At 33.5% G+C, this 14,302-nt stretch overlaps 1 protein-coding gene across 1 annotated transcript; it reads left to right on the top strand.

Annotated features, from left to right (window-relative positions):
- Positions 1-1,619: 1,619 nt before the first annotated feature.
- LOC143610976 (phosphoribosylaminoimidazole-succinocarboxamide synthase, chloroplastic-like) lies at positions 1,620-7,276 on the top strand. The gene is made up of 12 exons (XM_077085310.1): positions 1,620-1,919; positions 2,563-2,664; positions 2,763-2,892; positions 3,867-3,959; positions 4,041-4,129; positions 5,521-5,601; positions 6,176-6,265; positions 6,369-6,458; positions 6,567-6,617; positions 6,729-6,775; positions 6,878-6,935; positions 7,029-7,276. Exons 1-12 carry the CDS (start codon positions 1,620-1,622, stop codon positions 7,089-7,091), a joined length of 1,194 nt encoding a protein of 397 aa, XP_076941425.1. The 3' UTR covers positions 7,092-7,276.
- The last annotated feature ends 7,026 nt before the right edge of the window (positions 7,277-14,302 follow it).

Raw genomic sequence — 14,302 nt, 5'->3', positions numbered from 1 at the left:
TTTATTAGTTTTGCAAAAGTTACTTTTTAACTTAAAACTTATTTTTAACCGACCATTAACGTGCCGACGAGTGATAGTGAAAACACAACCACGGTTGTTAATTTAGAGTGTCAACATGATGATGATCACATAATATGTTGTACATAAATAAGACAACAATTACTCGAGGATGGAATATCAAAGAAGAAAGAAGAACTTGAAACTTGGATTTTTGCACCATTTGAAAAGCAATAACACAATTGAAAGTGTAAAGTGTTGTAGTGAATGATTTGTAGAAGTTTGAGAGGCTTTGTATAGGTTTCAAATCGTTAATAACAAGGCTGAAATTGCATAAGCTAGTCATAAGGCTAGTCTTAAGCAATACTAATCACCAAATTAATGAGCTTTGGCTCAATGTGGTGAATTAGGAAGTTAGTTATCAATAATAAAATAGTCTAGGTTCATCCAATACTTGGAAAAACGAGTCAAATGGCAGGAATTTAGAGAGGATGAGAAGAAGGCGGTTGACCCGTCTTGAAGAATACCAATAATTATAAACAATTAAGTAACATAATCAATACTCAATAAATGCGGAGATTTTATTAATAATCCGAAAAGTATCAAAATTTTAAAATGGTTTGGGTTTTCGGGTTTTTATAAATGACGAATGTCACACCATTTTTGTGAGTCGAACCTCTTCTCATTACATATCTGCTCATTCCTGCATTTCCAAATCATTCAAAATGCTGTTAAAAATTGCTTAGATAGTCTTCATTTCCTCTTTATCACCTGCTTGGTTGAGACCAAAGTCTAACATCTGTCTAACCGAGTAAACTCTCCATGACACTATAATTTTAAACCATGCGCAAAATTGACCCCAAACTATATTCGCCACCAGACATGTGATCAGAAGGTGATTCGAAGACTCTTACCAAAAAGCATAGTCATTACACTCAAAATCATTGAAGTTCACACCCCCGAAATGCCAAAGCTTCTTTAAATAGAATCCTATCCAATTCCATCCTGGAAACGAAATAATCGACCTTGAAAGGTACCTAATTATCTTTGAGTCAAATATGTTGAAAGTTAAAACTAGTCAAATATACCAAAATAAAATGGTGAAAACACCTAATTATTGTATTAAAGCAATACATAGTTCCACATGTCATTTAATTAAGCCATCCACATAGGTGTATTATCAAATACATCAAAATTTTTAAAATTATAATTTACACATAATAAGTTATTTTTAATACTATTATCATTTATATACTTACTAACAAAGTTACAAATATAACTTTAAATGTTATATTAAATGAGATTTTGATAACTATGAATTATAAAATTTTATTTATCATTATTAATATCTTATGAATCCATAAGGTATGTTATTATGTCTATTATTAAATTTAATTTTTTTGTTACACTTTTTTAACCACCCATGTATTACACATGCTATATCCTAGTATCAAATACATCAAAATGAAATGGTCAAAATTGGTCAAATACCAAAACGGAATAACTAAAGTGTGTTAAAAATGCCAAAATGGAGGGCTTAAAATAATCCCTAATTCTTACTAAAGATTGCTGCTTTAAAATTGCTTAAAACCACAAATTCATTCGATAGAGAGTAAAAACAAATGGCGTGTATTCCAGGCTTAAACCCTCCCAAAACCCTAGGCGTCATCATCTCACCATCATCCAACAGTTTACCGTTTCAATCAACAGCAAAACTCAATTTCATTTCGCAGCGATTGCCGAAGGTTTCGATAGTAATGGCAACGAAGCAGCAAGAACAGGAAGCGAGTTTGAATAATTTAAGAAGCAGTGGCCGTAGAGATGAAGTTATTAATGCTGCTAAAAGCTCGCTTCATAATTGCCTCTCCGAGACCAATCTTCATCTTAATATTCCTGCTCTTAAATCTAAAACCAGAGGCAAGGTAAATAAGCTGCTTGATTATTATTATTATTATTATTATTATTATTATTATTATTATTATTATTATTATTATTCAATCAGTTTGTGCAATTGGCTAGGTTAGGTTTACAGTAAAATAATAATAATAATAATAGTAGTAGTAGTAGTAGTAGTAGTAATAATAATAATAATAATAATAATAATAATAATAATAATAATAATAAAAGATAAAATTGTATGTTTGGTTATTTTTAGGAGTGTAAACGAGCCGCTCGCTAGCTACTCGAGCTTGGATCGATAAAATGCTCGAAACGAGCCGGGCTTCTTCAAGCTCAAGCCTTGTATAGGAAGCTCGTTTAGGCCTGTCGAATCTTAACGAGCCTTGTGTAGTTTTAAGTTTTACCCTTTTAGACTTCAATGTATTAATTTCACATTGCACAACCAAAGTGTGGCTCGTTTAAGTTTCTAGACGAGCTTGGCCCGAGCTTAGGCTTGTTTAAGTTTTTTCTCATTATATAAAAATAATTAAAAACGTATATATAGTAATTAATAAATAATAAGCGTGCCAAGCCCAAGCTTTTGGTTTTATTTACTTCCCTAGTTATATTGAATTGTTTTTTTTGGTTAACCAAGTTATATTGAATTGTTAATGTGACATTTTATAGGTTAGAGATATCTATGATGGAGGGGATTATCTTGTGCTGGTGACAACGGATCGACAGAGTGCCTTTGATAGAGTTCTTGCTTCAATTCCATTCAAAGGACAGGTGATTTTTTTATGCGACCACTTTCGGAGTGAGTTTTCTTTTGTGAGTTGACTGGTTGAGATTTTGCTAATGATTGGTAAATTGCTGATATGTTGCAGGTTCTTAATGATACGAGTTTATGGTGGTTTAACCAAACTCAGCACATTGCTCCCAATGCGATAATAGCTGTTCCTGATCAAAATGTTACCATTGCAAAGAAATGCTCTGTTTTCCCTGTGGAATTTGTTGGTAAGTGCCGCATTTAGGATTATAGTTACATTATGTGCCCTTACAGTTTGAAACAGTAACTTGTTGCTTGAAGATAACCGATCAGTAATCTGTTTTATAGGTGGTAATCTGTATGCTTATTTGAACATGAGTTGAAAATTGGAATGTAACAATGACGAGTGGAATGGTTGAAAGTCACCTTAATTGTTATTTGACCATTCATTTATAAAATTTAAAAACTTTATGAGAATGTTGGTGGTCAACTCGACCTGACCTGTTTTGATCACTTAATAATTTCTCGTTTCGATCATAATCTCTCAACCAGTTACCTAACCTGCCCGTGACATTAGTAATGAAAGTAAGCAATAATTGAAGAATACAATTTTGTATAAGTTATTCAGGACATTGTAATGATTATATATATATATACACAAACACATGCATGTGCCACAAAATATTAGATAAGCTGACTTTCAAAAGCATAAATTCAGGGTTGGTATTAGATGTTGCAGTTTTGACTCATACATATACAGATGGGTTAACCTTTGTTATATTGACATATTGTGTGCTTAAGGGATGAAATTGGCAAAAAGGTTAGCTAAAGGGGTCAAATTGATCAAAAGCCACCCAAAGTGTAATTTTTATTATGCTAAGCTCATTGTTAGCTAACTTGAAATTTCAAGCCTTACTTGACACACCCTTTGTACATTGAAAATCAATGTCTGACTGACTTAATTTAACTGTTTGAGAGATATTTGAATGTTAAAATGTCATATATTATGAGAAAAAAATAAATTTTTTCCTTTTTCCTAATTGTGTACCATTCACTAATACTTTATATTCTTCATCTTGGTAGATTGATGCTAATTAGACTCTTAACATATGCCAATATCTTCTTTTCATTGTTATACCTAGATGCTAATCTATACATGCTTATTTTTATGTACTAATCAGTTTATTGTTAAATAATATTTATTTTGTTTAACCTTTTTTAGTCAGAGGATACGTGACCGGAAGTACTGATACTTCATTATGGACTGTATACAAGAATGGTGTCCGAAATTACTGTGGCAATGTTCTTCCTGAAGGTTTGTAGTCAAACCATTTGCACTGCTTTCACTTCTTTATCATATTTTAACTTGTAAGCTTTTTTTAATATTACACAAAAGGAATGGTGAAAAACGAGAGGCTACCGGCAAATATAATCACACCAACTACTAAAGCTGCAGATCATGATGTTCCTATTACTCCAGAGGAGGTCTGTATATATTGTTATACTTATATGTTGTATGTTTCTCTTATTATCGAACATCAATGCCAAAAATTATGGTTTTTGAGTTGGAAAAATGTTTTAAATGAGCGAGAAATAAGCCTTCCTATGTTCTTGCTCTAATGTTTGTAATAAACGAAGTGGCTCGTGTCTGTGTAGGCTTGTAAAGAACCTAACGAACACGAATGAGCATGCCTCTGTTCATTTAACTTTAACCGAACAAATGGTTGAACATGAACAATTAAAAGAACGTATTTTTGTTTGTTTGTGTTCATTCGTTAAGAAAACGAGCGTGTTCGTTTGTGTTCGTCTATTACTAGTTTTATTACTAGTATAAACGAGCGATTCACGAACTTAAACGAACGGACATAGTTGAACATAGATGAATGGACATTATGGAGCGAATACCAGTTAATGGTGTTTTGATGAATGCTGTTACGTTTTAAAAATTAATTATGGTTTTTGAGTTGGAAAAATGTTTTAAATGAGCGAGAAATAAGCCTTCCTAAGTTCTTGCTCTAATGTTTGTAATAAACGAAGTGGCTCATGTCTGTGTAGGCTTGTAAAGAACCTAACGAACACGAATGAGCATGCTTCTGTTCATTTAACTTTAACCGAACAAATGGTTGAACATGAACAATTAAAAGAACGTATTTTTGTTTGTTTGTGTTCATTCGTTAAGAAAACGAGCATGTTCGCTTGTGTTCGTCTATTACTAGTTTTGTTACTAGTATAAACGAGCAATTCACGAACTTAAACGAACGGACATAGTTGAACATAGATGAATGGACATTACGGAGCGAATACCAGTTAAAAATAACTGTGAACATCAATATGTTTAATTTAATTAAACTATCGTAAAATGTAAGAGGTGATATATGACTTCATAAACTAAACTAAACGTAAAGGGCCTAAATATTTTAAATGAATATATAAATGGAGGTAATGAACAAACTTAAACTAAAGAACTTGAATGAACGAACGCAAATGAAAGTTCACGTACATAAATGAACGAGCAATACATGCGTTCATGTTTGTTCGTTTAACTAAATGAACAAAAAAATGTGTTGATGTTACCTTGCTTATTAAATAAACGAGCTTGCCGAACGGTTTACTGAACATTCAGTTTGCTTACAAGTTTATGTCTATGTACACAATCACACACACACTCCTTATGTTTTTAAAAATTTGCGACATTTGACACTACACATGGTTTATGGGTTCGTTTGATTGCTCTATGCTAATTACCTGTCTAAACACCTTTTGGTAGTTAAAAATAGGGAATCTAGTGGACCAAAATAATGACACCAAAACTTGCAGAAAATAATGGATAATAAGTATTTTTTGAATATGTATGTTATTCCATACATGTGCTGCAGATTGTCAAACAAGGGTTGATGAGTCAAGCTGATTATGATGAAGCAAGTAGCAAAGCATTAAGTTTGTTCGAGTACGGCCAGGTAATTTATCTTAGTTCTTTATTAGCTCAAATTGTACATTTTAATTTTAATGTTAAGCGTATTAAAAAACGTAATGCATTTTTAATAGATATTGGTTTGTCATTTGTGACTTGAACAAAATTTGAGTCATATGCAAGCTGTTTTAGCTATATGCCAACATAAATAATGTCATCTAGCTGTTCTTTTTGGGTTGGCTGCCGGGTTAGGAACGAAAGTACGGAACCAGACTTGTTATATGTAATTTTATGGAGTTGATAGAAAGGCTTAGCAAGTGTAAAGGATGAGACCCCTCCATTTTGCACTTGGTTCTAGATCTATTTTGCAAAATGACATTCAACTAGGAGGCAGGCCTCCTTTTCGACCTTCATATCAATAGAATGAACGGGCCATTTATGTGTGCTAAAATTTGTTTGTATGATTGCTTTTTAACATTATTAGTCAGATTTTTTTTCTTGATCTTATTTGTTATATGCCTTTGATATGCAAAAATAGTTTGATAAAATCAGCCTTTTTTATTCTCCTAGTATTTCTTATTGTTCTTAACAGCTCTTTTTGTTAATTTTTGTTAATACAGCGTGTCGCATTAGAACATGGTGTGATATTAGTCGATACAAAATATGAATTTGGCAAGAGCCATAACGGTTCGGTGCTGTTAATAGATGAGGTCTCTCTCTCTCAAACACATACACACACCCATAGCAAGTTGAAGTCACATAATCTATGTATAGTTCATACTGATAACACAAATTCATGGTCCGTTTATGCAGGTCCATACGCCCGACTCAAGCAGATACTGGTTAGCCCATTCTTACGAATCCCGTTTCAAGAACGGTCTTGAACCAGAGAATGTCGATAAGGTCTTATTCGTCTCTTTGGATACTTGTTTATTATTATCAAGTTCGGTTAGTCAAACCTGTAATTTTTGCTATTGGTCAATCATTTATCATTTGACTTTTGAATCTTAGGAGTTTTTGAGGCTGTGGTTCAAAGATCACTGCAATCCTTATGAGGACAAGGTAAGTATCACCATACTTTTTAACAGCATTGCATGCAGATATATCTGCTTAGGTATTACTTCTATATATATTAATCTTGAAACATTTTTATAAATTATTATTACAATTTAGGTCCTCCCTGATGCTCCTGAAGACCTTGTTACTGAACTCGCTTGGCGGTACTCCCTTACTATTATTATAATTCTAACTAACTGTTTATCAATTATCAAACTTGTCTTTTTGTTTCAATTGATTATTTACTTGGGCCTTTTGAATTGCAGATACATTTTCTTGTTTGAGACAATTACAAAATCTAAATTTGAGATACCCGAGACTATGGTGAACGCCTCTTCTACTTGTAGAATGATTACAAAAGTTAAGTTATTTCAATAATTATAATAATCTGGTATTAAGTTATGCTCTTGTGTGCAGGAGCCCATACACGATCGAATAACACGCAACGTTTCAAACGCACTGCCGTTGCTACAGAAATAATTAACTAGTTGTGGATGATGATTGATGACGCTCGGTGGTTGCGTTTTTATGTCCTTGCTAAAGGATTGAGGTTTATAATTTCAGATGGTGTTATGGGTTGCAGTTGAATGCAAGAGCTATGAACCTACTTTCAACTGGTTTTATAACCATTTAATGTTTGATCAATAAAACCATTTATAGTTTCATTCTCTAACTTGAGAGCATGAGTGATTTCTCAATCTTGAAACGTTTTGATCTCGCTGTTCATGATCCTGTGTTGATGGTTTTTACGGTAAATGATGAGCGAAGTAATGGTTTTTAATACTTGTGAACAAAACTAAACAATTGAAAAGTTAGAACAAATGATTTAAGTGTAGTTATCTACTCTATATAATGTCATGTCGATTGTTAGAAGTTGTGAACGTATATGTTTTTATCCAACATATACGCTGCATATACATATGCGTCGTGTATGGATAACAACATATAAAGTGTGACTGTCATGCAAGCTGACGAGACACATAACTTAAGTATTTTCCATCATTGTTCAAATGAATAAAATGACGACGTCATAAATGTGGACAAAAAATATAAGTATATGTCTAAATCAAGCTTGAAATTTAGGAAGTAAGGTGTGACAGTAACCACTTGTTTTGGCGTGCAGCATGTGCATATATGGTGTCGGTGTCACCATGTCCTAAAATTATTTTCTTTAAAATTATAAAATCACACTCTTTAATGCTACATTTAAATCTACAGCCTAAACATGGGATGAACAATCTTGTGGCAAGTAATGATCCCATATCAAACCGACACCAACTGAACATTATCGATACTGAAACTAATATTTGTTTTTCATGTTTTCAGTTTCGATACCATTCAGCTTTGGAGTCTTTTTGTATTTTCAATGGTATTAGTATCGAACCAACAAAACAGTTACGGTATTTGGTATATTTTTCGACTCCTTTTGGTATCAATATTTTTCAGTATTGTACCGACTTCATTCTTGAACCATCACCATCTTGGTATGGATGTATATACCTAATACCCTACTACCACTAGGCCAAAGACTCTTTGGTATCTTCTGATTATTGTTATCAATGACAAAAAATAATAATAAATAATAATAAAGTTTACTGTTGACCATGAATCGAGTCTAACTTCTAACAGAAGACGGACACGCTTGGTCTTTCTGTAAAAAAAAAAAAAGAAGCAAAGTTGAACACAATAAATAATAATTTTAAAAGTTCGAACACAAAAATCTCTAGGTTTTAAAAAGCGTGAGGCGCACCTAGACGATACGATCCGGATTTAAGGTGTAAAGCGGAAAAGCACACCATTTTTCGTAACGAGGGCGTAAGGTATTTTTATATTTGATTAAATTCTCATAGGTTTCTAACACCACTGCCAAGTACATATATGGTGACGCCTTATCTATGCTCATTGTTGTGCTAGCTACATAGAAATTAAACTCCTTAGTTATGCTTTGATATTGTGAGGAAGGGTAATTCATATAAGAATTATGGAAAAGTATTTATGGAAAAGTATAAGGATAAGAAACGAGATTTGTATATGGAGTTTATGGACCTAGAGGCAAGGCTTACGATAGTGTGCCACGTTGAGTAATTTGGAATAGTCATAACGGAGAGGGGTTCATTTGAGGTATATAAATGTAATTAACGATATATATAACAGAGTCCAAACAAGTGTCAGAATACATGTTGGGGATACATACTCTTGTGAAGGTGAGACTTCATCAAGGATCTGCGTTGACGCCATTTCTTTTTTATGGTTCTTTGATGAGCCGTCCAGTCATCTCGGGAGTCAATTCCGTGGTGCACGCTTAAAGATATTTTATAGTAGAAGAGAATAAAGTGATGTTGAATGAGTAATTAGAGGTGTGACGACCTTAGAGCACAAAGGTTTACATACAATTATATAAGCGGCTCTAAATCGAGTAACTTTACTATAACTTCAGTTGTGCAAACAATTAAGAGAACACTCAATCAGTATAAAAGGTGTATTTTTCCCATTGACAACCAAGTTCTAGTATTTTGGATCGTTTGCCTAGAGAGACAAGGACATATGCAGTGATGTAGCCCAACATGTTCAAGCAATTTGGTGCAAGTAGAATGTGGCATTTGCCATTTTCGGGTTGTTTTTGTATTCGCATTCGTATTGTAAACATGACCCGTTTTGTTTTCGGATCTTTGGATATTAATAAAATATTGAACTTTTATGTTATAATCATGTTTCGCACTTATCATGTTGTTATATCACCTTTACTGGTCCTTAACTCGCTTATATCGTGTTAAAAATCATTTTTAAACTATTATACGGACCAAAGTAGTAAAAAAAAAACTTTCTACCAAAAAATCACTCACCTCGTAGTGCGACGAGGCCCCCCATGGCTAGCCGCGTAGAGGGACCAGCATGCTGCAACAACAGTTTTGTTTTCATGCTCATTTAAGCTCGTTTAAGGTTCTAGCTCGTGTTTAACCATCTGAACCGACCAAGGCTTAACCCATAATTATTCTAGAACCCTCTACACATGTTTTTATCTCTGGCTATAATTTATTTAATTCAAAAATAATTTAAACAAAAGAATCAAAGTGCACCGATTATCCACCGGACATGTTAATGCACCTTTGCCTTAAACCCTAATCATTCCCCGTAAATACTCCTTCAATCCCAGCCATTTCTCCTGCTCATCCTCTACTTCTTCTCCCAAATTGTTTGAACTTGCAATTTGTTCTAACTAATTTTGGTTAAGTTTGACTTTGAAAGTCAACATATCCGAATCATGCATTTCAATCCATTTCGGGCAAATGATTTTGATATTTTCAGTTGTTCTATGTTATTTTATCTCAATAAAACCTTTTTCATCTTTGTTTAAGGTTTTTGGGCATTCCAACACATATTTATGCATTTTAGGCCTGCTTGGTTGTTTTTAGGAAAGTGTACTTGTTTAACCTTCTATTTGAGTTTAGATATGGGAATTTTACTTTATTTTAGTTCTATTGTTTTGGACATATGGTAACCATCCTCGATCTCATATCGAGTCAAAGACCGAACCAAAACTGAACACTCGTTTAAGCACTTTAGTTAACTTTTGAGTAACCATGTTGCATAAAACACTTTAGATCTGAGTTTTTCTTTGTATTTTGGTTATTATATGGTTGATATGGAAGTTTTAGAATAAAACTTGGCTTGAATCCAAGTTTCGGATAAAAACCGAGTAAAACCAAACGCTCGTCTTAACGAGTTAGTCAACGTTCAAACCACCAAAAGTTCAACCTATCTTTTTAGTTATGCTTTACTTTATATTACTCATATTATTTAGAATTTTGGAAGTGTTGGAATAAATCTTGGCTTAAACCAAGTTTCGGGTAAAAACTGAGTAAAAATCAAACTTCTCGTTTTAACGAGCTAGTCACCGTTCAAACCACCAAAAATCTTTCATGACCTTTTTTTTTCATTTTATATTATTTATATTTATAAGTTTATGGTGTGTTGGAACCAAACTTGGTTTTATATCAAAATCGAGCCGATTTACACTCGCTTAAACCCGAGTTGGGGCTTTAATAAAATTCTCAAACTTGTTTAAACTACTAATTTTATTGAAGTAATCCATATATTTAAATCTTATGGTAAGTTGGATCTGATTTGGTACTTTTTCAAGTCCCGAAACGACTAAACCAAACAAACCTTTAAAAGGTCAGCTCTTGGTGCTTACGTTAGTGGGATCTTGCACAGTTGCACTAAACCAACTCCCCTATGTAAAACTTAACAAAGGTCGAGTAAAACTAAACATCAAAGACCTGGTTTCATGTAAATCTCATTTCATGTATGCTTACTTTATTTAACCGTATTTTGTAAAATATAACTTAAAATCCTGAAAACCCCAACCTTGTTTTATAAACTATTACACTATTTATATTCCATCTTCAAGACTCCATATTAACTCAAGGTCTTTCAAATTTCAATATAGGACACACACGTAAAACCGAACTGTTGGGCTCACTTACTTGAAGATTTATTCTAAGTTTTTTATCATCAACGTTACTTTTTTCAAATGAGTAATTTAATCCCCGTTTTCTCTTGTACACTTGGGGGGGGGGGGTAGCTTGCATACTTACTCAAACAAAAATGATCTGAGACTTAAATCCTCAAACCACAAACTCTAGGTTATGTGTTACTTGGAATAATAGCCTAGTTGTGTATTATATGCCTCATATGATTAATTGTTAAATGTTTATTGCTATTGTTGGTTGGCCTCATCCTCAACCTTAACCTCAATAAGTATGATTATACGCTTCTCCTTGTAATTTCGTAAAACCTATTAGAAAGAAGTCTCATTTATTTATGATTTATATACTTAAATTGCTGCTGTTTTGGTCAAAAATTAACAAACGTGATTTTACAACCAAATTAGTAAAATGAGACTAAGTGCTTGTAAAAATGGCTTGAACACAGAGATTTGTTGCGAGGAAAAACCCCGTTATCCTTAGGATAACAAGAAAAAAACCCCGGGTGGTGAAAACTATCACCACCGATTTATTAATAACAAAGTGGTTACAAGTGTGGAGCTGAAACTCGATCGTGATTTCAGAAAATGCGAGTACTAGTAAGTCTCGTGTGCTAAGTGTGTGTTATGATCTGAGTTATCGCTCTATTTATAATAAAAATAAAGCTAACAAACTTTTCTACAATTTAGGAAACTATGGACTAGATCAATTAGCCGTTATTCCCCTTAATGAACACGTTTCCTTTTCAGCCACGTTCTAATAACGACATGTCCGGGTCTTTTGGCAATCTTGACAACTCCTTTGACCTGGTAAACAAGGAAAGTAGCGAACGAATTGTTAAATTATACAATATATTTAGGATACCTGTTATCTCGGAAGATGCCATATCTTGAAGTTATCCTGAACATACTGCTGGTTGAGGATACCGAAAATCCAAACAGCTGCTTTTGTTTACGGTTTCACATATAAGTTGTGGATTTTTGCCCCATATTATATATACAAAAACCATAAAATTGTTCACCAACATACGTGTTGACAAAATATATTTTATGCAATGTTACATGCTTGATAATTGATTGACTGAAGAATTGAAGATGTTATTTTATCTTGGACCGTTTAGGTGTTAGTTAAATGAACTATTTATTTTTTGTACTTTGTTTTATTTGTATGAGCAAGTTGTGTTGTTATATGATGTTGAATGAAATGAATAAGTTGTTTAAATATTGTAACTTTAATAGTTTCATTGTGTTCATGTGCAATCTGTCGTGCCCCAACATGTTTCGCTGCTTTTGGTCGGGGTGTGACATAGAAAGCCGTACACGAGTATTGTGTAATAAAATATTCCTACGAGAATAGGGGGGGGGGGGTGTATAGGGTTGTAGTATGACTGACTATGTTATATGGAATTGACTGCTAAGCAAATCAAGAAGGCGAAACCGTAAAGCTGGAGGCAACATAGATGAGGATGTTGAGGTGGATGTGTGAATAAACAAGGATGGATCGAATAAGAAATGTACTTTTTGAGAGAAATTTGGGGTTGCATGTATCTTAGATAAGATAACATAAGATAAGGGAGGAGTATTGAGATGGTTTGGGCATATGAAGAGATAACAAGTGACGACTCCTGTGCAAACCATGGAAACCCTTATTACGGACGGGGAACATACAGAGGCATGCCAAAATGATGTGGGATGACCGAATTAATTTGAATTTGCTAAACTTCTATCTCTCGAAGGACATGATCTTGGATAACTAGATAGGTATTTAAAAGACATCTTATTAAGGTTATGGACCTTTAGGGTATGTAATACGACATAGAGTTTCTTATGGGTATAGTTTTCATATACTTTTGTTTACCTTAGATGGAGCTTGGGGTATAGACGTTTTTAGTGGTGTATATTTCTCTATTATGGTATATTAGCGGTATTTTACAACTTGCATTATTAGTACTCTTGTGATTGAGGAATTTTAATTGGTGCCTTGTTGGATTGCGAATTGTTGATTGGATTACGAATTTCAATTGAAGATCAGCCATTACGCAATTCAAGATAGGTTATTCGAACAAGTGCTTATCTGATTCTTCTGTTTCTTGAATTAATAAAAATGATTATATCATCTTTAATTGATTATATAATTCGTGAACATGATTATACATGATTCTTGAATATGATATGACCGTAATCCTAAGTAACATGCAGAGTTTGAGTCAGGGTGTCTTGAGTTATCCTGTCTAAATAATGAATTTCAACGAAATCATTTTAGTCAACGTGGGAGTCATTATTTTTCTACGACTCCAACCATCAATAGCCATATGGCTGGCTCCTCATAAATCTCGTCCACAATAGAGAAACGGAAGCCCCCACCAATATTATGACAGAGAAATTGAAAGTGAAGTTCCAAGAACTATGTAATTTTCTGTTACATGACAAAATTAAAACTAAAATTTATAAGCAAGACATTCTTTATTGTGTGGTTTTTATTAACGTGGTTGACTTGAGTAATTCCAACAACTTACCATTAACTAATTTGTGAGTGAGTGGGTGGTGGAGTGGTGACACCTGATAATCATGACAAGAGACTAGATGAGTAGGCGGCGTTCACTAGTTGGATCCTTGAACTGAACAGATTTTATATCACTACACTGTCATGTCTTTGAACAAGTATTCACGGACATTGGCCTTAGGTGATGGTTTTCCCGGATTAAAAGGCTAGTGTATCATGATGTGATGAATTTAATAAGTAGCTCATTTAAGGGATTCGTTGGTCGTTAAAAAAACACATATTAATTTAATTGAAATGCCAATAAACGCACATGTACAACACACACACACACACATAATCGACTTTTATCCAGATTCAAAAAATCTTAGACGACGTTCTTATTATGAACGAGGTGGTGAATAGTTTAAAAAAATAAAATAAAATAAAAGGTTAATACTCTTCAAAATATAATCAGAGAAGGCGTATATGTAAGACATTCTAAGCTGAGATTATCTTTCTCAAGTTATGGTGTTTTTATGGGGGTTCAATATAAGTGGATCGACTGGATGAAGTTGTGTTTATCGTTAGCTAGCTAGAGTTCCGGTTATGGTGAATGGCGGTCCCACATTTGAATTCAAGAAGAGGGGGGGGGGGGGGTGTAAGGCTAGGTGAGCCTCTATCTCCATTTAATTTTATCATTGAGATAGATAAGCTAGTGTATCC

Source organism: Bidens hawaiensis, unplaced genomic scaffold, assembly GCF_021521415.1.
Source record: "Bidens hawaiensis isolate Kalapana, Puna unplaced genomic scaffold, B.hawaiensis_p1.1 tig00028811_1, whole genome shotgun sequence".
Classification (NCBI taxonomy): Eukaryota; Viridiplantae; Streptophyta; class Magnoliopsida; order Asterales; family Asteraceae; genus Bidens; species Bidens hawaiensis.
Note: the sequence above shows the minus strand (reverse complement) of the source record. Positions and strands in the feature narration are given on the sequence as shown.